General features: G+C 37.7%; 1 protein-coding gene across 2 annotated transcripts in view; it reads right to left on the bottom strand.

Annotated features, from left to right (window-relative positions):
* Window positions 1–24,131, bottom strand: part of Fut8 (fucosyltransferase 8) — a 215,861-nt gene that overhangs the window by 28,594 nt on the left and 163,136 nt on the right. For both annotated transcript variants that reach the window (XM_059279485.1, XM_059279484.1), the window contains exon 7: window positions 21,163–21,400. In XM_059279485.1, coding sequence (XP_059135468.1) covers window positions 21,163–21,400 — 238 coding nt within the window. The remainder of the gene's footprint in view (window positions 1–21,162; window positions 21,401–24,131) is intronic.

Raw genomic sequence — 24,131 nt, 5'->3', positions numbered from 1 at the left:
AAGTCATTCTTTCTGTTAAGGGCAGAAACTACTTACTTCTTAGTGCATCCCTCTTCTGGAAGCATGCCTCTTTGAAAGGGATGCTCTTCACAGCTTGACTCTGGAGAAAAGGTTTAAGCAGCTTAACATATACCATGAATGAATGGGTTCTGATGTTAAGGGTAGAGGATTTGGGATGACAGGTATAAATGCTACTTCAGAGATTAGCAAAATTTAGGAGGAGACTTTTTCTTTTTAAAAACATAATATGTAGGTTGGGTGGTAGTGGTGCATGCCTTAAATCCCAGCACTTGGGACGCAGAGGCAGGCCTCTGTGAATTCGAGGACAGCCGGGTCTACGAGGGAGTTCCAGGACAGCCAGGGCTACACAGAGAAACCCTGTCTCAAACCTTCCCCCAACCCCCCAAAAGTTACAATATGTTTATTAATTCTTTGAGACTTCCATACAATGTATTTTGATCATATTCATCCCCACTCCTCCTAGATCCACCCCTCACCTTCACATCCCCTTCCAATTCTGCATCCTCTTTTTTATTGTTTAAACTAACCTACCAAGTCCAATTTGTGCTGCCCATGTACTCAGGAATGTGGAGCTATCAAGTGGAGTGTGGTGAACCTACAAGTTGCCACAATCTTAAAGAAAATTGATTGTAAGAGTCAGAATACCAGGATGTCTGCTGTGAACAGTGTCTCCTAGAGATGGCTGCATAAACAAGACCCGAACAATGACAATATCAATAGATAGTCAACATGAAAGGGGGAAAAAATCTCATGTGGTCCCACCCTTACACAAAGAACTATAGGAAACGAATTAATGCCGAGAGGGAGAATTAGCTTCTCTTAATTATGAGTCTCCTAATTGGTTATCTAACACCAACATTAAACCAGAGGCAAATGTACAACATAAATTGACTCATCAGGTTGTATTTAGATATTTATCCGTGTGTGTGTGTGTGTGTGTGTGTGTGTGTGTAAAATATTATCAAAGAAAAAAGGATTATCGATTTGAGGAGGGACATTCAAGGGGTTAGAGGGAGGGGCTAGAGGAAGGAAAGAGAAGGGGGAAAGTAATGTAATTATATTTTAATTTAAAATGTATTTTCAAAAGCACTGTTTCATTTCCCTTTCTCAATAAACATTTTCTGAACCACTACCCCACCCTTAAAAAAAAAAAAAAAGAAAAAGAAAACTGACTCTTCCCTTCCTTAGAAGCTATCAATAATCCCTGAATTAGGAGTGAAGACATGTGAGCCCCTTCTGCCCCCTCTCCCCATGCCGGAATGTTGACTGTCTGGATCTGGTACAGGCAACTACAGCCCCTGTGAGTTCCTGAGTACAATGGTCCTGTCACGTCCACAAGACACTGTTTTTCTCTGGTCCTCCCAGACCTCTGGCTCTTACAATCTTTTTCTGTATATGCTTTTCTAGTAAAATAGGTTTATATAAAATAAGGTTTCCAGGTAGCTTTTTCAAACACTCTTACTGTTAATTACACACTCCCTACCCCTGGGAGGGGGTCTTTCTTAAGTCAAAACTCCTAAGACTGAGAACGGCAAGAGAAGTCTTCAGAAGGCTTGAGAAAAACATGGGATATATATTTTGCTTGAGGGAAAGAGATTATCAGCATCCTTTTAGTGGTTAGAACAGCTGTCTGCCTCTTAGATTCAAAAAAAGTTTCTTTCACTACCTCTATAGGCAAACAGACCGAGTGAGGTTTTCATCTTCCCTTCCTATTACCAGCAGTGGGAGATTCAGGCTAATGTTGCTGGCTGTAATGCCTGAGGAGTTCTCCCTCAAGGATCTCCACTCAGGTCTTGCCCAGATCTTGACTTAGACAGCAGAAAAGCATTTCCAGATAAGCCAGTGTGAAGCAAACTCAGGTTTATTAAATAAGGATAAGTGATAGTACACACTCAGATTTAAGTGTGAGGGGAGGAAGAGAGGGAGGGAGGGAGGGGAGATTCTAAGAATAATACTTTTGAAGTTACATTAATTCACAGCTAGTTTCAAAGATTAAGTGAAGTTTAAAATGAAGTAAAAACATATTAGCTTGTTTACTTCATTTTCTGATCTTAAAGAATTTCCTCTGTAATGAAACTAAGGAGGTATATCGTTCGGTTTAAAGATGAGGGAGTGTGCTGTCAACGCTAAACTCAAAAATCACATGCAGTTTGGCCATAAGCAAGCCATGGTTCATTTGCTGTTTTAACACTCTTGAGATGTGTCTTAAAAAAAAGGAGTCTTTACATAGGCACTCTTCTTGGTGATTCTCCCCACACACCACCCAGTTGTGTAAAACTTCTTGATTCTTAGCCTGTGAGAAACATACATCAGATCCTGGGTTGAGGAACATCTTTTCCTTCTCATGTCACATTAACGTTCCCCAAGTTTCTACCCTGCCTCATTTGTAGAAGTTACTTTGAATGGTATAGCTGCTAGATGCCATCACAGACTTCCTGCATTTTAGTGTCTGGAAGAGGGAGAGGAATCAAGGAAAACGTGTTGAGGCAAATGTCAATTTACATGGTACCTGGACAGTGACCAAGAGTAGAAACACTGCAATCACAAACCCTGATGTTTAATCCTTTATCACTTAATAACTGTGTGGCCTCAAATGATATATATTTAACTTCATTCTAGTTTCTTCATCTGAAAAATGGCATTAGTAATGTAAATTGGGACAGAAATAGTTATTCTCAATGATACATTATCAAGTTGTTTGAAGAATGAAATGAGATGCAGCACATGAAGAGATAAACACCATGGTCTGGAGAGATGGCTTAGTAAGTAAAGTGCTTGCCGGGCAAATAGGAGGACCTAAGTTCAGATCCCCAGCACCCAGGTAAAAAGCTATGCACTGCACACGCCTGCAGTACTGGAGAGGCAGATATGTAAAGAGCTGAGGCTTGTTGGCCAGCTAGTCTAGAAGAATCTGCTAGTTGTAGGTTCAATGAAAGTCCCGGCCTCAAGAAAACAAAACAAAACAAAAAAGATGGAGAATGATTGAAGAACGATTGAGGGAGTGTCTGATACTGGCCTCTGGTCAGTATGTGCAGCAGCACACACATGCACATGCATCCCCCTCACACATACATACAAGAAGCTAAACACAATACTAAATGCAGAGTTGTTCTTAAAATGTTATTTATCTTTGAGTGAATTCTGCTGAAAAATTCTCAAGAAGCAACTACAGTTTGGTCCAGAAGAGACAACCTGCCAAAATCTATTCTCTGAAAAATACATGGCAGTACTCTCATTTCAGCGACTGCTTTATACCCAAGGCATGTCTTATTCATGCTGTTTACCACAGACAATAAAACAGTATTTGGCTTTTATCCTTTCGAAATATTTCAACAAATGATCAAGCTAAACAGTAGGGACTTCGGCTCTTTAAATATTAGGAAATTTGATGTTACTGCCCAACTTGACCAAAACTCTGCTCTGCTCAGAAACAGCTAGTTGTCTAAGGCGCTGAGAAATTCTGTTCATATTTCACTAAGGGTTTTTTTGTGTTTAACTTATGTCTACAAAGACTATCTAGAGTTCTGGGATTTACATTTTCTTCAAAAGTATATGTCCAAATACAACAGATTAAATTTAATTCTTACTAAACTGAGACTTGACAGAGAAGTCAAGAATAAAAGGAGATTAAGTCTGAACACTAACTAGCTATAGTGAGACCTCTAACTGTACGGAGAACTCTTAAATTGTTTTATTTGAATAAAAATATGGCCGTCTACAAAAATAAATAAAAAGCAAAAAGTATGAGGTCTATTCTTTGGCATTATAACAATAACAACATAAATATTTATATCCTGGTTTAATGACAGAGATCCCTTCTCATTTAAAATACAGAAGATAAGCTATTAACAAGTCAACACCTGGGCTACTTTTCTTTTGTTTTCCAAACACATTAGTGGATAGTAATCGCTTTTTGAACAAAAATAAGGCACTGTCATCTGCCATATGAGTCCTATCTCTGCTTTACTTAGGCAGCAACTCAAAAGACTATTGTCATTGCCAGTATGAAGGCTTCAACCAATTGAGGGAAAAGCTCTAAATTCAATCACTTGAAACACAGCACAGCATTGGCAATGTTCTAAAGACAGCGTAGCAGCATTCTGATGAGGTGCTCATTGCTTTTACTAACAACAGAAACGCCTTGTAAAGGCAACTGGACTCCAGACCTTGGTGTCCTTCTGGACTGGAGACTAGAAGAGCAGCTGACAGAAACCATGTTCTATCTTGGAGGTTTAGAATGAGTTGAGCAGGACAGTGTCAAAAGAAAAAGGCCAAGGAGGTTTATCCGACCATGACACTACATAGAAGGCTCCCTGTGGTCATTCTGAATTTCTGAAATAAAGTTGCTAATCATATAGATACTTAGAAAGATATACACCATATCTCTGCCTATCACTGCCTAGAGGTTGCTAGTCTATGGGCTACTTATAAAATGGGTATTGCCAGGCTGATGAGATGGCTCAGTGGGTAAAGGCATGTGCCACTAAGCCTGATGACTTGAGTTTTATTTCCAGGACTCATATGGTAGAAGGGGAGGCTGACTTCTGTAAGTTGTCCTCTGATCTCCACACTCATGTCACGGCACAAGTTAGCTGTGGCATACACATGATGATGGTGTGTGTATTTGTGTATACACTAGACAATAATGAAATAAATAAGTGAACAAATGCAAAAAAAATCTTTAAAAGGATGCTGCCAACAGTCTGGTATTGCCTGTAAGATCCTCTAAGCTCACAGACAGAAATTTAGAGGTGGTTTTGGTTGTTTGTTTGTTATTTATTTATTTTTTTTAAATTAGTACTTTCTACTAATTTGATCCTTCCAGCCCCAAGGATTCCAAAGACCCTAAAGCAGCTTCTCTCATTGGCACGGGGGGTGGGGGGGAGAAACAGGTACCTGGGAGGACAAGGGTCTTTTTACATTAAATGGAGTCAGATTCCAACGTTCCTTTTTTCATAGAAAGTCACACTTTATTCCTATATTATCTGTTATATCTCTGTGCAGTGAGCAGCCACAGGAAAGGACCCAAAGGTAACTGAATTCTTTGCAATCACTGGAAAAGGTGACTAGAGTAAGCAGGCACACCCTCAGAATTTCAGATTGGAAAGCTGAGGTTCCTTCTGCTTTGTGGGAATTTTATAGCTGCTTCCATGATTAATGCACTTGGAGAATTGGCAACGAGATATGTCACGATGGATTTAAGTCACTTATAATTTTGGTGCTGAATTCTCTCTCTCTCTCTCTCTCTCTCTCTCTCTCTCTCTCTCTCTCTCTCTCTCTCTCTCTCTCTCTCTTCCTTAGACAGCGTTTCTCTGTGAAGTTTTGGTGCCTGTCCTGGATCTCACTCTGTAGACCAGGCTGGCCTCGAACTCACAGAGATCTGCCTGGCTCTGCCTCGCGAGTGCTGGGATTAAAGGCGTGCGCCACCACCACCTGGCATTGTTTATCTTGAAAGCATAAAGATCTGAGTTTAATCTTGTAATCCTAGTGCTAGGGAGATTCCTGCTAGCCTAATCTACCAGGAGAGTATCAGTCTAGTCACAGATACTGCTCCCCCACCCACCAAAGTGGATAGCACCAGAGGAATATCTGAGGTTGGTTTCTGTTTTAACTTTTACACACACACACACACACACACACACACACACACACACACACACACACACAATTTTAACTAGAAATTCTAAGCACACTATAAGAGAAGAAAATAAAAATATATGTTACTGGGCAGTGGTGGTGCACACCTTTAATCCCAGCACTTGGGAGGCAGAGGCAGGTGGATCTCTGAGTTTGTGGCCAGCCTGGTCTACAGAGTGAGTTCCAGGACAGCTAGAGTTACACAGAGAAATCCTGTCTAAAAAAAAAAAAAAAACCCTAAATAAATGAATAGACAAACAGATAAATAAATAAATAAGTTGAGAAAGGAAATGATAACAAAATCAGGCAAGAATTCTGTGGTATAGAGCCGAGGATAACTTAGCACAGCACTGTGCTCCAATGCTATACAAAGTGCTGATAAAACAGCACTTCGTCTACTAAAACACAGACTACAGCAGAAAACCCCCATAAAGTGCACACTACTCCACTATGCAGAGTACCAGAAACTCCAGCCATCACTTCCATCTTAGACTGTAGAAAACATCTGCTTTCCCAGCTGCCTCAGCTTCCACTGTGAGAACGGGTTGAGATGCTGGACATGGCCTCATGTGCCAACTACAATTGCCACCACCGTTGCACTGACATGGCACAAGTCACTCACTTCCCCTGAGACAGAGAGCTAATGTTACAACCAGTGCGGTAAACGGTGCCACAGCTGGGACAAATTCTGTAAGATGGTGCTCAAGAGACGAGCACCTTTTGTTTACCAGGGGAAGGGCAGCGGATATCTGCACAAGATAAAAAGAGCTACCAAGCAAAATGCACAAACCTTAACAAACAGAGATCAGAAAGTGGAAGGAGGAAGAAAACGCACGTAGAAAATAGGGCAAGCAGGGCATGTCTGGTACTGCGGGAAGCAGGTTTTAGTTTGTCATTGCTTTGAAATTTATAGGAAAATTGTAACTATATAACTTGATAATTATATTTCTCGTGAAATTTCTAATTAAGCTGAAAATATGGAGCCCTGTCAGCATAACTTACTTTAGAATCTGGGCAAGAACCTTCTTCCCCTCCACGGCCACTATTTTCCACTCTTTACAGCATGCTGCTTAACCTGGAGACACTTAACTATCAAAAAGCTACAAAGTCTTAGCTGGCTTATCTCAAACCCACTTGACAGTATTTCCACCTTCATCTCAAGTATAAGATAGTAGCAGGGATGAAATTCCAAAGCTAGTTCTCTCCAAATGCTTTGTTCCTTCTCAGTGATATAATTTCTTCTTTGTTATCTCAGCAACTAGCACAACATAAATGCTTAATTGAACAAATGAATGATTTTAATCATCTATAAGTAGTGTACTTAACAAGGACCCCATAGTCTGACGTAGGAAATTATCATTTGGTTATAAGTGAGTCTACCATCAGCATAACAATCTCAGAGTTACACGTAAATTTTGAGGTTTGTGAATGTCACCAGTTTTCCAATTTTTAAGATATATAACAGTCAATACTACTCAGGTTTTGCCTTTATACCTTTACTGGTTGTAGATAACAGTTCAACACCTTGAATACTTAGGAAAGTGTATACAGTATTTACAAAGCTACCTAGATATTGCTAGCCTTCTCGTCACTCACATACTGCTTCAGAAAATAGGAATCCTGCCTCAAATCCATCAAGCATTTCATGAACACATGCTACCTACACAGCACATAGCAGGAAAAGAAACACTATTCTTGTTTCTGTCAATTTTGTCATGTCACTGTATACTTCCTAGGGAGATGGACACAATTTCCTGGAAAAAAATTCAGACTGGTAAATACTATAGAAAATATAGTTTAATTACTAAATAGTATCAGATGCTGTGATTAATTTTTACATGAAGCACAGAGCCAGAAGAAATGACTCTGCACATGTTTTTGCTAAAACATTATCTGCATTCAGAATTTTGTGAGTTTCACATTGGGTTTTAACTTGAAGTTTATAATGAAATTCACTTAGAAGAATCTTTCTTTGAATATTTCTATATATCAGAACATAAAATATAAAAATAAATGAAGCATTTCTTTTAAAACTTATTTCCTATTCCTTTTATTACTATTTGTGATCATTATATCATCATAATAAAACATACTGTACTTTGTTCAGTTCCAGAAAATTTTCATGAATTATAATGACCCAATTTGTACTTAATAGTCCTCTGAACTCTTTAACAGCGTCTGCCTACTAGAGTTTTATCAAGACTCACCTACGTGAGGAAAATGAAAGATAAAGCTAAGGCTCAGAAAAGTCTAAGCATTTCTGTAGAGTGTCCTTCCTCCCTATACTATCACATCAGCAGGACTGAGGAATAGTAACAAGAACTAGAGCTAAAAGAACTGCCCCTTCAAGGAGTCTCTAAGAACTTCTGCATCTGAGCCCACAGCCGAGTCCATAGTGAACACTAAACATAGCTTGACTTCCAGTCAAATAAACAAAAGACGTGAATCTAGAAGTCCATTTCCTTCAGTTTCTCTTTATCCAGCTCCATGACACCTGGCTTTCAGCAAAATCCCATGCTAAAGGATTAAAACAACACAGTCTGAGAGACAAAGAAACCATCAGAACCTAACTCAGACATGGCAGAGATTTTTGGAGAAATCAGTTTAGAAATTTAAAAATAACTATGATTAATATCTTAAGAACTTTAATGGAAAAAAATGGACAACATGCAGAAGCAGATGAGTAGCATAGATGGAGATAAAAACTGAAAAAATGAAAATGAAATGTTAGCAAACAAAAGCATTATAACTGAAATGGCAGAGACTCTGAATGGCCTCATCAGATCAGATAGGATTAGACGTGACCCAGTAAAAAATCAGTAAGCTTAAGATATGACAATCTACTTACAAAACTGAATGGAAAGAATGAAAAGAAAGCAATAGGATTTCAAGAAATAAGCGAGGCATGGTAGCACATGCCCATGACCCCAGCATTTGGGAGCTTGACAGGAAGACTATGAACTTAAGGCCAGTGTGACCTGTTCAAGAACTCTGGAACAATTACAAAAAGTGAATTACATGTAGTAGAAATACAAAAGAAGAGAATATTTGAAATTATAATCCTGAAGATTTTCTAAAATTAATGACTGACACCAAACCATAAACCTGTAAAGATCTGAAACCTCCATGCAGCATATATTTAAAAAATAAAAATAACATAGCTAAGTCTGGTGATAAATGCTATAACTCTAACATTTTGGTTGACTGGTTCTTTAATTCTTTCTTTCCTAGTTAGAGCTCCTACCAGAAAGCACAACAATTATGTTGAAATGAGAGACAGGACTTCTCCCTGGCCACTTTGGGCTTCTCACACCAGGATAAGAAAAGTTACAGTGTTACCACACTTGATTCAAACTACCAGTAAAAATTGTATGACTATTCTACAATGGAGGTATGGAAGGGTCTATCTGGACAGTACAAAAGAGCCCGTAGGGTGTCTCTTAGTATTAACATGCCCTGCAATTAAAGTCAACTTGTTGTTATTCCCGTATTACACCTCATATTGAGCCTATTTTTAAAAGATAGATCAAGAACAGGTATCAGGCTAGAGTTTGAATTCCACAAGTGAACTTTGTTTTAAACAAGAATGTATCTGAAATGAAGAAAACCAGACACCAAGTGTCAGGTCCCAAAGAATCCTGGGACAAGGCTCACATGGCACCTGCGGCTCCTGCAAGCACTTTTCCACCCCTACCCTAAACCACTCCAGTCCAGAGGCTGGGCTTCACTTCCTTTCCCACAGCTGCTCTTTACTGTACAAACCTGGCATTTCAGCCATGCACCCTCCCGGTCCTCAGCTCCTCTCCTGGTCACTTGCTCCCTTCTCTCTTCACTTCCTCTCTCCCGCTTCCCCTCCTCTCATCTCAGCTGGGGTCAGTCTGGACCCTTCCAGATGCCTCTGCCACACTCTCCCTCTTATCTACAATAAAACTCTTTTCCTCAACCATACCTAGGAGTGGTCATGTCCTCCTTTTCATTCAAAGACAAGCAGCATTTAACAGCTTGAGATGCTAAATAAAGCCATTTGCCAAAAGTGGGCAAGATTACTGGTTTACAGCTGCTTAGCACCTTTAACAGAACCTCAAAGGCTCTATTTTCTAGGTGCTTTTGTCCACATAGCAGTCTGTGTCCTCTGCTCATCAGTTTGGTATCCTGGTGTTAAGTAATGATGGCATAGAAATGAACCAGACAAAATAAGGAAAAATAACTTTTTGAATATTTATTCAGTTTAAATTACATACAATTATATCACTTTTAATTAATTTGAGAGAGATCTGATTATATTGTTCTCAGTGTTCTATGTAATGACACCAGAGAAAAAGCAAATTCTTCCACTTGGTATTGACAGAGAAAACTGTCCAAATCTCTTAATTTAATTGGGATGCTCAGTAGCAGACGGTGAAAATATGTTGTCTCGTAATTCTCCTGACAAGAGACTGAAAACTGACAAGAAAAACTGTCTGAGTTGTTCCCTTCTACTTATTCCTTCTGTAGAAGCTGAACTACAGAAAGGAGAGATGAGAGGGGGAAAGCAATGGTCTGCAGACTGAACCATCATCTTTCTGTGCCTTACTTGTGACCCTTAATACAAAATAATAATTGATTACCTTAAGTTGAACTAAATAACACAGAACTTGGGTACAACACACTATATTTTAGTAAAACTAAAACCCACCATCTTTAAAATGAAAATTTGCTCTCAACAGCAGATAATTCTATCAAAATACAGCTCTGTGAAACCATTTCTTCGTCTAGTGTGTTTGTGAAAGGACATGACTTGATAAAGGTTGCAGGGTGGACTTCAGCCACAACTCAAAAAGGCTGCATTCAAATAAATATTCCTAGGATGATTCTGTTCGCTCATTTCTTTAATCATCTCAGCATGTCCTTAAGACCCAGGGGGACTTCATTTCAACAACACAGAACAGCAACAAGCTCTTTAAAAACAAAGCTTAGGCAAATGTATTAATTTATGGATGTTTTTATATGGATCTGTGGCTACTACTGTTTTTATAACACTACACATATAATTTGGCTACTAAAACAGAGGAATAAGTGCTGATAAGTACTATAGTATTCGTCTTTTCTGAAACACTACTGAAAATGCTATCATATATACATTTGAATTAATGCTAAACAAAGTATCTGCCCCAACATAAAACAGAGAAACAAAAATTGCAATTTACCACTAATGCATATTCTTTTCAAGCTAAGAAAAAAATGTTCAAAGAATAGATTTCACTAAATGAGAAACATTTAATTTAAAATATATATCCCCAGGAGAACAGGAAGAGTGATCTGCTCACATACACATTAATTAGTTCAATGATTATGTATTAATATTAATGGTATTCAGAAAATGAAATAGCTTACAGCTATTACCAAGCTTTTAAAAATGTTATAAACATAGACATAACATTTATGACTCAGACAATATATGCCAGTCTGCATAAACTACAAGATTAGGTAATCTTTATGTCCTGTCTACTTTTATTTTTGATGTTTGGAGTATTTTCCAATCAACACAGGGTAATTTATCCTTTCATTGCCTTGAGAATAAAATAATACTTCAAAATATAAACAATTAACTATTAACTGTCATATTCTAAACTGCATAAGAGAATGGTATCTAGTAATTTAACTGGTTTACATGTGTGCTAGGGATTGAACTGGGGCCTTGCATATGTCAAACAGGCATCCACTCTGCCACAGACCTATACCTCCATCTCTTTCTAAAGGAATATAATACTCGATATTTTAGGAAGTACAAATTTTTTGAGTTTATATTCATTATACCTTAGGCAATGCTTATAGCCAGGGCTTGAGTAATAAAAATGCCAATCCTATGTCATTTCCTCAATTTAGTTAAAAAATAATCCCTAACAAGCAGTGCTATATTAACTTGACTATTTTGGCAGTATCTTTCAGAAGCAAGATTGCAGTGTTTGCCACAATTACTGCACATGTATTATATAAAACTATAAGCAGTATAACCATAAATAAGAACTTAATAAAAAATTACAATAGTGTAAATGGCAGTTAAGAATGACTACAAAATTCAAGTTTTATTTAATGAAAGAACCATCGTTTTCACACATGTACAACTCAAAATACTTGCATCCAGATTGGTGCAATGGGGGTACAAACGTTACAGGAATAACTACCCACTTTTTGAAAACTGAATTTAAGACCCATTCCACGAGCTGGAAACCAACCATGACACTACTAAAGTGGCCAAGAATCTTAGACTAGATAGGTCATGAACCTTAGGGAGTATATACTACTAGTATTCCACTAAAGAAACATAGAAATAAAATGACTCCTGATGACATAATGCTATACTCATACATCAGTGCATTTGCTCAACTCTTATCAGAGAAGCTTCTTGAAGTAGATGGAAATTAACACAGAGACTCGCAACTGAACAATATGCAGAGTGTGAGAGACTCTGGAGCACTTAGCCCTGCATGCAATGTCTTTATCAAACCCCTCTCCTCAAGGCTCAGGCATCTATACCGAAGGAGAAGAAGAGGTGGAAAGATTATAAAGAGCCAGAGGCAGTGGATGACTCTAAGGAAACAACATCATCCCGACAAAATAAGACTGAAACACATGAACTCACAGAGACTGTGACAGCACACATAAAACCCACACAGGTTCACGCCAGACAAAGTCTCAGCACTGAGAAGGGGAAATGAGACACAAAGTCCCACCCTAACCCAGAAGCTATTTGAGATTGATACCTGCTAGGGAAGGGAAATCACTTTACTTCAATGAAGTGTCACTGAGTATGCCGAACACATTCCAGAGAAGGCTCTATGTACAGGAATAGTTGGCCAACACAAAATAGATTCCATGGTTTCATGTGTGCAAGCTTTTGTTTTGTTATTATATTTTTTTAATCTTACTAATTTTTTTAAATGCTTGTTTTAGTTTTTTCTTCCATTTTTTTTAGAGAGAGAGAGAATATGGAGTTGTGTAGGTAGGCAGAGGAGAAAGAATATGATAACAATATATTTTATGAAATATATGAAAGAGCAAGAATATGGAGTTGAGTAGGGAGAAGAGGGGAAAGAATATGATCAAAATATACTGTCTGAAAAAAATTTTAAATAAAAAATTAATTAAATCCAAGTATCTTCTATCAGAGTTTTTGGTTTTACTTGAAAAATGCAATATAATTAGCTATCAAAACTAAGTTTTCAGTCACATCTGACTAAAGGCTAAACTGAGAAGCAGATGGTTTAAATCTCTCTTCTATGTAATTCAGCAAATTAGAGGCTGAAGAAAAAAATAATTTCCAGTTTTGATATTTTGGAACCCTCTCTAAGCAAGATGTGACAGGCACCTGGCCATTTTATCATTATCTGTCAAGCACTCCAACTGAGTAGGATTCCACCCTGCCTAACATTTCTTGCCATTTTAACAAATGCAGTGTAAACATGCCATTTCTGACTTTCCTGGCTAGAATGGGTATACTTTCCCCACCCTTTTGAGTCTTGTTTATGACTTTACACCACCACAGACCACATGTGACTCATGAGACAGACTTTTTAAATGTTTGAGTTTATTTCCTATGTAGACTGGAACTTTTCTGAATATAGGAAGTTCAATCATTAACTGTTTGTTCTGCAAAGGAACATGCAGCAAATATTTGATGCCTATAGGCTGTGTATGTCCCTGTTGCTGCCTTTTAAAACAACCCTTTAAAAAACGTAGCAGGCTGAGACTTCCGAAAATGATCACGTGCTGATTTTTGGCTCATTAAAGATCAAGTCTAAAGGTGTACTGGCCTTCTGTATCTTAGTAGCTGCAGCACCTCTGGCAAGTCACTTATTTACATGAAACGTAAGCAGTACAGGTTATTGTTGGCATTAAGTGGGATAGAGTAAGCAAAGTTCTTGGCAGTCTAGTTAGCAAGGCTCACGAGATCTAGTTACTGCTGTACGAACCTCTACAGTACATAAGCTGAGCAGCATCTAGGCATCAGTAAATGTTTACAGAATTGGGGATACCCATATTTTGGGGGTATAGGGTTTGCTAGATTGCCCAAGTAGACCTTGAATTCACAGTTGTCCTGCTTCAGCCTTTCAAATACTCAGCTGGAAGGAAAAGCCAGGGAATTTAACAGGTTAGGTAAAGGTAGAGGAAAATCAAATGACCTTAGGTGCAACATGTCTGGTGTCTCATATAACCTCTAAGCCTCCCCCAGGATGTCTAATCTGTGCCCCACACTGCATGCATCCCAAAGGAGCCAGCCATCAATCTGTTCATCAGGTGGCCTCTCTCCTGTAGGAAACCCAATCTGGTTGTAAGGTTGACCCTGGCCTTATATATAATGATTTGGAAAGTAAGTGTTCTACTTTTTGGACTGGTATTGAACCTTCCCTAAATGTTTAGTTTACTGGTAAAGACATCTAGACCTAAAACTTGATGAAAGGTTTTAAACTATAAATTAAAATGATTTCCTTTCCTCCTCTTCTTCCCCCAAGGTCCATCCATGTTGCCCAGACCAGCCAAGAACATGTGACCTAGGTCCTTCTGCCCAGCTCACCCCAGAGCCACTATTGGCGTCTCTGTTGTAGAATTGTTTGGTTGTCTTTAAAATGTTGGGGATGGGCCCTAAGGGCTGTGAATACTAGGCACTGAGCTACAATCTGGGCCTAAATTCAATGTCTTTAGTGAAGGTTATCTATTTATTTTTTTGACCAAGGCTTCATAATTTTCTGTTAAGCCAGACACAGTAAATCACACCTGTTAGTACTGAATAATTTGCAGTTCTATAAATGCTCATGAACTCTGTTGCTGGGTGCATTAAAGTTAATTGGAAACAAACATTAAATAAGTTGAAGACTCTCAAAGAGACTCACATAACTGAATTTTTAAGAAAAATACTTTATTTAGTTAATAAAAAACTTCTAAATTAATATTTTCAGCTTAATCATTTGCAGCTTTGCTGGAAATATTAGAAGTAAGAAATCTTAAAATAGGTTTTTAATATTAGGACTATTTAAACCAATACAGATATGTGAAAACAAAAATCATATAATGAGTTAATCCCATAAAAATACCATGTAAATTAGTTCTAGTGGAATGCTATTATAAATAAGGGCATATTCTGAAATATTTTCAGATATCGTCATGCACATTACCTTATATGCTCCTTACCAGAAACCCAGGAACCACAGAGTATGTTTTCTAAACACACAAACATCTTTTGATTCTTTCTCTCTAGAGAACCCTGACTCATATAGAAGGCCACAAGGTCTCTTACCTATTCTATTCCACCACAGTAGTGTGAAAGCAGCCATAGGTAGTCACAAATGGGCAATGTGCTGTAATAAAACTTTATTTTAAAAGACAAGCAGGGGGCCATGTTAGGTCTAAGGACTATAGTTTGTCAACCTAATTTTCAGAGCATAAGATTTTATATGTAACATAGTGCCCTAAAGATCCATGGCTTTGCCATATGGCGGCCACACTAAAGTGAAAATATGGGTAATAAAATATATTTTATATGATGTGAACAAATTTAGTAAGTACTAGCCTAGGAAAACTAACATATTAATTATATGCACAAGAAGTCATGCCTGAAGATAACTATTAATCATTGTTTATAATAGCAAAGGCTTTATAAACGTAAATGTCCATCACAGAGACAATATACAAGCTAATACCTGTACAATAAAATACAATAGTAGGATGACCTAAACTCCACTTTTTTATTCACTAATAACAGGTGACTCTAAGATTCATGGTGGGCTATAAAATAGTAATATTTCTCTGAAATAAAAATATCATGTTACTTAAAAGTGTACATATCAAGTTGTTAATGCAATCTGTTAATTGCTAGACATTTCCCGGGGATGTAGATGGCGCACTCTATAGTAGTGGAGAAGGATCCTCATGTGGGATTAGGGAACCTAAAGAGTCAAAGATTGTTTTCATTGGGGATGAGTAAGGACAATGCTTATCTTCATTTTCGCTTTGTTCTTATAATTTTCCTCATCTGAGTCAGTCAAGTTTCCCACATATAGGGATATCACAGGGGTCAGCACATCAGAGTGCAATGGATGAGCCTTGCCCTGCGAAAACCACTTTTGTAATTATGGTATTTCTCTTGCCAGGTAAGTATATAATTTCCTCTTTTTATTTCCAAATGATTTTTTTTTTAAATCCATCAACTAGTTCTGAATTTTGTTAATGTTGTTTGCTAATCCTTTTCAAAAGAAGCCTTGCTGAAACCCTAACATTTGATTACACAATTATTGTTATTTTGTTCCTAAAAACTAAAGTGGTAATCATAGCATAAGAGTAATTCAGAATGTCTGAAAAATTGCCAAATATGTTTCCATAGTAAATCACTATAACAACTTTGTGAAATACATAGAACAAGAAGGGTATAGGTACTACCAATCTTAGTTACTGTTCTATTGCTGTGAAGAGACAACAGGACCAGGGAAACCCATAAATAAAAACATTTAACTGTGGACTTGCTTACAGTTTTAGAGCATTAGCACATGATCACGATGGTAGAAGCACGGTGGCAGCCAAGCAGAGACTAGGCCTGCAGTGGGCTTTTGAACTCTCAAGGCATACCCCCAGTGACACAGCTCCTCCAACAAGGCCACACCTCCTAATCCTTCCCAAACAGTTCCACCAACTAGGAACCAAATATTCAAACATATGAGCCTATGAAGGTCATTTTTATTCAAATTATTATACTACTCAAAGTCACATAACTAACTTTTGGCCTAAAATCAATGGCACTGATTTGTCCTTATAGATGACAACTTTCCTCATTCTGTAAAGACTTTAGTCTATGCTTCCAGGGAAGTCTCTCACCCCTGAAGCCAGAAAGTTACTCTGTTGACTCATAGAATTTTCTCTTTAGACACTGATTATATGCTATCAGTTAAAAGTATTTACATATATCTGTCTTATATAGTCAATGGCAAGTTCCTGAACAACAGGGGCTAAGTTTTGTTCTTTTTATCCCATCCTTTTCATATTCTATAACACCTACAGACATTTCATTTTTAAAAACTGGATAACCACTGGACTTCCTTGTTTATAGTGGTAATAAATTTGTACTAAAACCACAAACACAAATATGCCATTATTGACGCCTATATAGTATTTTTGGCAATTGTATTTAAAAATGAAGTTGTACACCAAAATTTTGAACACTAACTGATAATACTGTTATTTTTGAGAATAATCAATTTGACTTATAGTATTGCTATCAGCAATTTCTATATAAGCTACAAACTGCATTAAGCTTAAAGATTCTTAGGTTAAATTTTAATTGAATTACAAGAAACATGTCATTAGGAAGAAGTGGAAGACTCAACTCTAATTTTTTCCAATATTCAATGTATTTACACAGTACATCTGCATATTTAAAACAGGACTTGGTTTGTAATAATTTATACCACACATTTAAGGAACACACCTAACATACAAAGCCTGTTAAATCTTTACAAAAACACTAATATTTCTGAAAAAGTTATCCAGACAGCTCATAGGAAGTTAGAACACCTGGACTTTATTAGTTAAAGCAGCCTTGGGTGGGTTCTAAATAGACTTGAAGAGATTTTTCAGAAACCCTTTACTAATGAGACTGCTTTCAGGCTATAGTGACGTTGATACTAATTAAGTAGTCCTTCTTAAGCCACTCCTGTCTTTTCCCTGGACTCATTCTGCTGGAAACTTTCAGGGCAAATATATTGCTAAGAAGATTCACTCTTAACAATAGACTTTTCATTTAAAAAAAAAAGCATTACAACTTGATACGTGGTTCACGTAAAGTTCTGAAGTTTGAGGGGGGGGGGTATTTTATTTCATTTAAAATGCTCCGGTGGCTTGAAAACAGCAGTGGTTAGCAGCACTTACTTCTCTTGCAGAGGACTCAGATTCAGCTCCCAGCATTGACATAATGGCTCATAACCATCCCAGCTCTAGTTCTAGGGGATCTAATGCCCTCTTCTGACTTCTGTAGACATCAGGCATGCACATGGTACACATACATACAAAACCTCATACACAGAAAAGGAAAATAAATAAATCAAAAGTGCTCTGGTCAAGTCCTTGACAAACAATCCAGGAAGATGCACATCTGGCTTCCACATTTTGAGCCTTCAAGAGAAAATAAACAGCTAAAAATCTCAGGTGCTCCCTACCTGACTGCCTCCTACTCACTCCTATTTTAGGTCTAAGATTAAAATCATTTCTTCCAAAAGGACCTATTTGTAACGTTGTGTTATAGAGGAGTCTGAACTTACCAACACCACAACAGTACACAGCATATTTCACTTCTTCGTTCAGCCACCTGCCTTTGCCCATGACAAGGAGACTGTGACTGTCTTCTTCATACAAGGACTACTCTGGCATGGGTGCCGGCTACAAAGCAAGTCCTTTTATTTTGAGAGTGCCCCCACATAAACCACAGGATGGCAAATAAAATATCTTTGTTCAAAACCCTTTTTGAAATGAGGCATAGAGGAAACGTAACCATACAGTTTATATGAGCAAATATAGAAAATAGCTATCCACATACATGTGTACTGAAACTGCTAGGGCATAAAACTCTGTTACTACTTATTATTTTCACTTACAAATATCTTTCCAATTCAATGTATTAAGTTAATACCTCGGTTCAATTCACTATGGCAATAGGAATAAGACATAGAGACAAAATAATTTAAATGATAATCCCAGTATTTTTTTGTTAAAAAATATAAAATAAGGAAATTTTTAAAGGAAAAAAAGAAATTGCAGAGACTGTTTAAATTATTGGAATTTATATCACTATATCATTTATTCAAGGGTATTTATGATAACTACAAAAAATTTTGGAAGCTAGTTATCATACATAGCCTAAAACAGATACTATAGTTTAAAAATAATTAGTAATTGCCAAGAGTTATTTCAAAGCATTAAATAAAAAGGCAAAATTCCTAAGATCTGTGTGGACGAATCAGAGGGTCTACTATATGTAGTTACTTTAGGTGCTATCTCATAGTAAAACAAATTAACTGTCTTTATTCCCCACCACTTTAGAACACAACACCACTATTAAGAATATACATGATGTGTGCAGGTGATGGGAGGGTTTTGATGATTTTTAATTAGATGCATACTCTACTATCTATCTCCCTTCACATAACAAAATTACTTATTATAAAAGGTTTGGGGGGGGAACATGTGTGGTGTACAAACACATGAGTGAATGGGTGCATGTGCTCATGTGCAAGAAGGCCAGAGGAAAATGTTGGGTGTTTGTGTTCTGCTAACACTCTTCACCTTATTCCTTTAAGGCAGGGTCTCCCACTGATCATGGCGCTAGGCTAGTGGCCTCAGATCCCAGTGATCCTCCTGTTCCTGCCATCTGCCGCTCCCCCCCCCACTATAGCACTGGGGTTACAGATGTGTACAACCCAGCTTTCTATATGGGTTCTCGAATTTGAACTCAGATCCTCATGCTTGCACAGCAAGTGCTCTTATATGATAAACCAGCTTCCTAGTCCAGGATAGGGTTTTATAACTATAAAATAATGCAAGGGAAATAGAAGTCAATCTACAAGGTAGGATGAAGCTTGAAATGATCAGATATGCTCACTAATTCCTGCACTAATGATGCATACAAATAGCAATCATTAAATTGCAGCCATAGGCACATCAAGAAAAATGTCTCTGAACAATAACAATTTCACAGAAGTGGAGCCAAAGGGGGAAAATATCCAGGATTCTTAGTATAAGTCACGACAACAGATATTTTTAAAACCAATGGATTAATATCAAGGAGCTTATTAGAATTTATGCTGTCTCCTCTACTTCTATGAAATGTTTTAGTTTCTCTAAAAATACATATATATCATATATCATTAATAATTTTTATAAGCAATGTGTTACTATTACTCTACATGGAATCTTTTACACAAAACTCACAAGTATTTTAAAGAAATTACCCAATTAAATTTCATGACACTTCTATGTAAAGAGTTAAGTGTTAAACCCAAAAGATAATGGAAAATTAATCACTCACTCAGCCAATAGTGTAATGACCATTATACCATTAAACTACATCTAGTGCTGTAACTTGTGAGAAAGTGTTGCTCAGCCACAAGATGAATGATGCTATGGAAACATCTCAGCTTTAAAATAAGTTTGATGTCCCAAAAGATGTGAGTTCAAAAACACTGCATTGTCTTTTCCCCCTTTAAGGCACAGTCTCACTGTGCAACCTTGGCTGGCCTGAGTTTGCTATGCAGACTAAGCTAGCATCAAACTCAGCGATCTACCTCCTTCCACCTCATGAGTGCTGGGATTAAAGGCATGACCACCATATCTGGCAACACTCAGCTTTTATGATAAATACCTGCCACATTACAGGTACTCTTACATTTACTTTTTTGAAAAAAGCAAATAATAGTAGTTTGCAATTACTTCAGCTTTTACATGAAGTTCCAAAGTAAGTGCATTTCAACATATGCCTTATCTAGTGTTACAAGCAATGCAGTGGGGTAAGCTGTTCTCTCCTTTTACTGGTAAATAAACTACATCTTAGGTTCTATAACTTACCCAAGATTACAAGATGGAAAAGCCAGGATTTTTAATAATGGTAGCCTAACTTAAAGTCTTGATTGTAGAAAAAGAGCACTGAACTACCACTAAGACCTTCTGTCTAAAATCTAGTCCTTTTAATATCACTTTATTGATGAGAAGGGAAAATGTTATCTTTTTATTATTTTTTTAATCACTTGGGAAAGCCTGGAAGAGGCCATAGTTCAACCTACCCACCACCAAATGTTTCGTGATTAAAATTAAAATTATATAAGCGAATAATATTTCACTGTCCTCCACTGTAAAATGAAGACAGTTAGCAGCAGTTAGCAGCAGTCTATCTCAATGATTCTCAAACCTTGGTCTCAAGATACAGAAATTTTCTTAGAAATGAAAATTCTTGGGCCCCACTCCTGACAGCCTGCATCGGAACCCATCATTTTAACAAGTCTTCCAAGCATGCTAATGTTTGAGATTCTTAGGTTGACTTTATGAAATAATTATGAAGAGTAAAATAAATTCAATAACATCACCTTACAAATGAGTTACACCATCCTTATTAAAATATTAAATTGTACTCCTCGAAAAAAACAAGAGTGAAATCACTAAGTCAAGATAAAAATGAACATCAAAGTGAAATAAACTATTAAATAATTTTCATTTATTTATTTTAGATACAGATTTTTGCCATGTAGCCCAGACTGGCCTTGAACTCATAATTCTCTCATCTCAGATTTTCCAAGCACTGGAATTGTAGGAATGTGCCACTACACATGGGTATACAATCCTTTAAAAATAAAATACTGCTCTAAATTTTCTATGCATAATGCATAGCATTTATGAATCAAGAGAAAAGGTGATTATAGCCTCTACAACTGTCCCTAGAAATCTGCTAATCTGACCTTACCAGTGATCTGTCCTGGTGTACAAGCTCCTTACCTGACCAGTGTCCAGTGGAGAGGCCAGACCTGTCTGTGCATGTCTCACTGACAGGTCTAAACACAGTCTCCCATCCCCCAGTGGCATAGCGCCAATTCTGAGATTCCAAGATGAGTGTTCGCTGGGTGCCATACGCAATCATGAAGCAGTAAACCACATGATGAAGTTGACAGCCATAGCCACAGCCTTTGTTGATGTTACACACCAGCTTCCTGGCTTTGCTGCAGTCCTTGGGATTCTGCCAGTGAAACAAAGGAGATAAAGATAGAAGAAGTATATATAAGAACTCCCCCATTTTGGTCACAGGTATTGAAAAATGACACAATTAGCCAAAGCTGGTTCAGCAGATTTCTTATTTAAATAAAGAATCAAGCCTTATGGATAGTATCCAATAAAAAAATTCAATAAAAATTTGGTGTGCATATTTAGGGAGATGGCAGAGAAAAAGAATTACTTTGGAAATAGCACTAAATCAATGTGAAATTAAGCAGTTAAATTAAAAATCATCTCTAATTTTCTATACTCAGAACATGTTGCAAATGCTGAGATCACGGTGGAAGGAGTGACCTGTCACTGCAGCAGCACGTCAGCACTCCGAGCCAACATTCTTCGACAAAATTCACGGCAGCTGAAAGGAAAGGCCGTAACTTATGTGTTCAGTCATTCCCAGAATTCTGAATGCTACAGACAAAACTACGCTTCCATCAAGAAACAAGGGGCACAGAGGAGCTGGTGTGACAGGTAAGTAAGGAAGGGCACTTGTCACTAAGCTTGACAACCAGACTCACAGCAGAAGAAGAGAACTGAATCCTATACGTTGTCATGCAGTAAACACACACATGCACACACACACACACACACACACACACACACACACATACACGCACACACACATACACACACAAACACATACACACACGCACACACATACGGCCGGGGGAAGAAAGCAGGTTACTGAGTACACTGCAAGAGGAAGCAGGCTGCTGGGTAGCGTGTACTTTAGCTACAAGGATCCTGGGAAGGACACTTTCAAAGTGGGGGTGAAGCATTATTGCTGACTCAGCATTTTCTCAGGGGAGTAGATTATTTGTCAGAATTTTTTTAATGACTCATTAAAAACACAGAACTTGAGGGGGCTGGAGATGTGGCCCCGAGGTTAAGAGCACTGGCTGCTCTTCCAGAGGTCCTGAGTTCAATTCCCAGCAACCACATGGTGGCTCACAACCATCTACAATGAAATCTGGTTCCCTTTTCCAGCGTGCAGGCAGAACACTGTATAAATAATAAATAAATTTTTTTTTTAAAAAAATACAGAACTTGAAACCAGACGGTGGTGGCGAACACCTTTAATCTCAGCACTTGGGAGGCAGAAGCAGGTGGATCTCTATGAGTTCGAGGCCAGCCTGGGCTACAGAGTGATTTCCAGGAAAGGCGCCAAAGCTACTCAGAGAAACCCTGTCTCAAAAAACAAAACAAAACAACAACAACAACAAAAAAAAAACCAACCCCCAGAACTTGCATAACTCTAAAAATCACATCAATAAAAAAAGAAAAGAAAATGTCCCACATCTATGTTTTGATTACTCTCTGAGGCATTTCAAATGTAGTGAGTATTCCAGAGACAGCACAGAATGTTCTTAGATACCACACTCTGTTTCTTCTATCACTACATTTTACCTAAGTCTTTTTTTTTGTCTTAAGGAACAAATATGAGAGAAAAAAATTAGCCAATCATACATCTGTTAGTGTGGACCCTGAAGCTTTTACTTAAAAGAACAGTGCCATCTACATCTAACAAGAACTGTGTGCTAGGTTTATTGAAGAAATGCACTCATTTTTTTTTTCAACTCCAAGGCAGAGAACGGCAAGAGAAACAGAGTGGCTGGAATGACGACTGTGAGTGAAACTAAGGAAAGCCACCGCACAACTTTTGGGTTTGCCAAAATACTAATATTTACAAGTACAGAAAATTCAAAGGACGTTACTCATAAAAGATCCACAAAGTGCAGAAGAAAAGAAAAAAACAGCAAAGATCTTTGTGTTTATAGCACAAGATCAGGTTCACCAGAATAAAGATCTAGAAAAAACAAGTAGGTGTTTCTCAGCTAATAAAGAAGGACAGATTCTTTTGAAAACAAGTGACAAATCTGAGACTAACTAAGATTTACTGGAATGGGAAAGAACTTCACAGGAATTCACTAATCAGAACTGTTTATCACTCACTGTTGTTAGAATAACAAGTGTTGTTATTTATAGATTTACAGCCAGCTACAAACGGGTAAAAATTCATGCTCTGTAACCTTCAAATTAATCCCCAAGTAGCCTTTCTCAGTCCCCACTGATCCTGGCTTTCTAGTATCTGGCTGTGACCGTCTTGAAGGTGTGTCTACTGAGGACTAGAAGACAGAGACAGGCCTTGTTACTGAAGAAGCTCTGTTCCACACGCTAACACTTCATCACGTAGTTTTGTCTGATGATAAAAACATGTTCTGCAATTGCATGTGGTGTACTCAAAGCATGTCTTCTACATAAATCTCTACCAACTATGTAAGACCACAGGTATGTGATTGCTCTATATTGTGATTCTTATCAATCATTCCTTTCCTTTTATAAAATTTCCTTCACCTGCTACAACTCATACAGAAGATTATGGTGTATCCAGCAGAAGTAAGCTCACTATAAAATATTTTATGTGTGAGTAAAAGATGAGGGGATATAAATTGAGAATGTCCCAGTAAGGCCCACAGGAGAAAGTCTCCTTCATGTCAGTATTCTTCTGTCTTCAGTGTCACAAACTAACCAATCAAAACTTATTTTATAGATATTAAGCATTTAATATATGCAATGAACCTTGGACAAGGTGCTGTTATTTGTTTTTTGGCTCTTTTAGGGGGCCTGCCACCCAGCTCCCAAATAAATTACACACAGAGGCTTATTCTTACTTATAAATGCCCGGCCTTAGCTTGGTC

This window comes from Peromyscus eremicus, chromosome 14 (genome assembly GCF_949786415.1).
Source record: "Peromyscus eremicus chromosome 14, PerEre_H2_v1, whole genome shotgun sequence".
NCBI classification, from domain to species: Eukaryota; Metazoa; Chordata; class Mammalia; order Rodentia; family Cricetidae; genus Peromyscus; species Peromyscus eremicus.
Note: the sequence above shows the minus strand (reverse complement) of the source record. Positions and strands in the feature narration are given on the sequence as shown.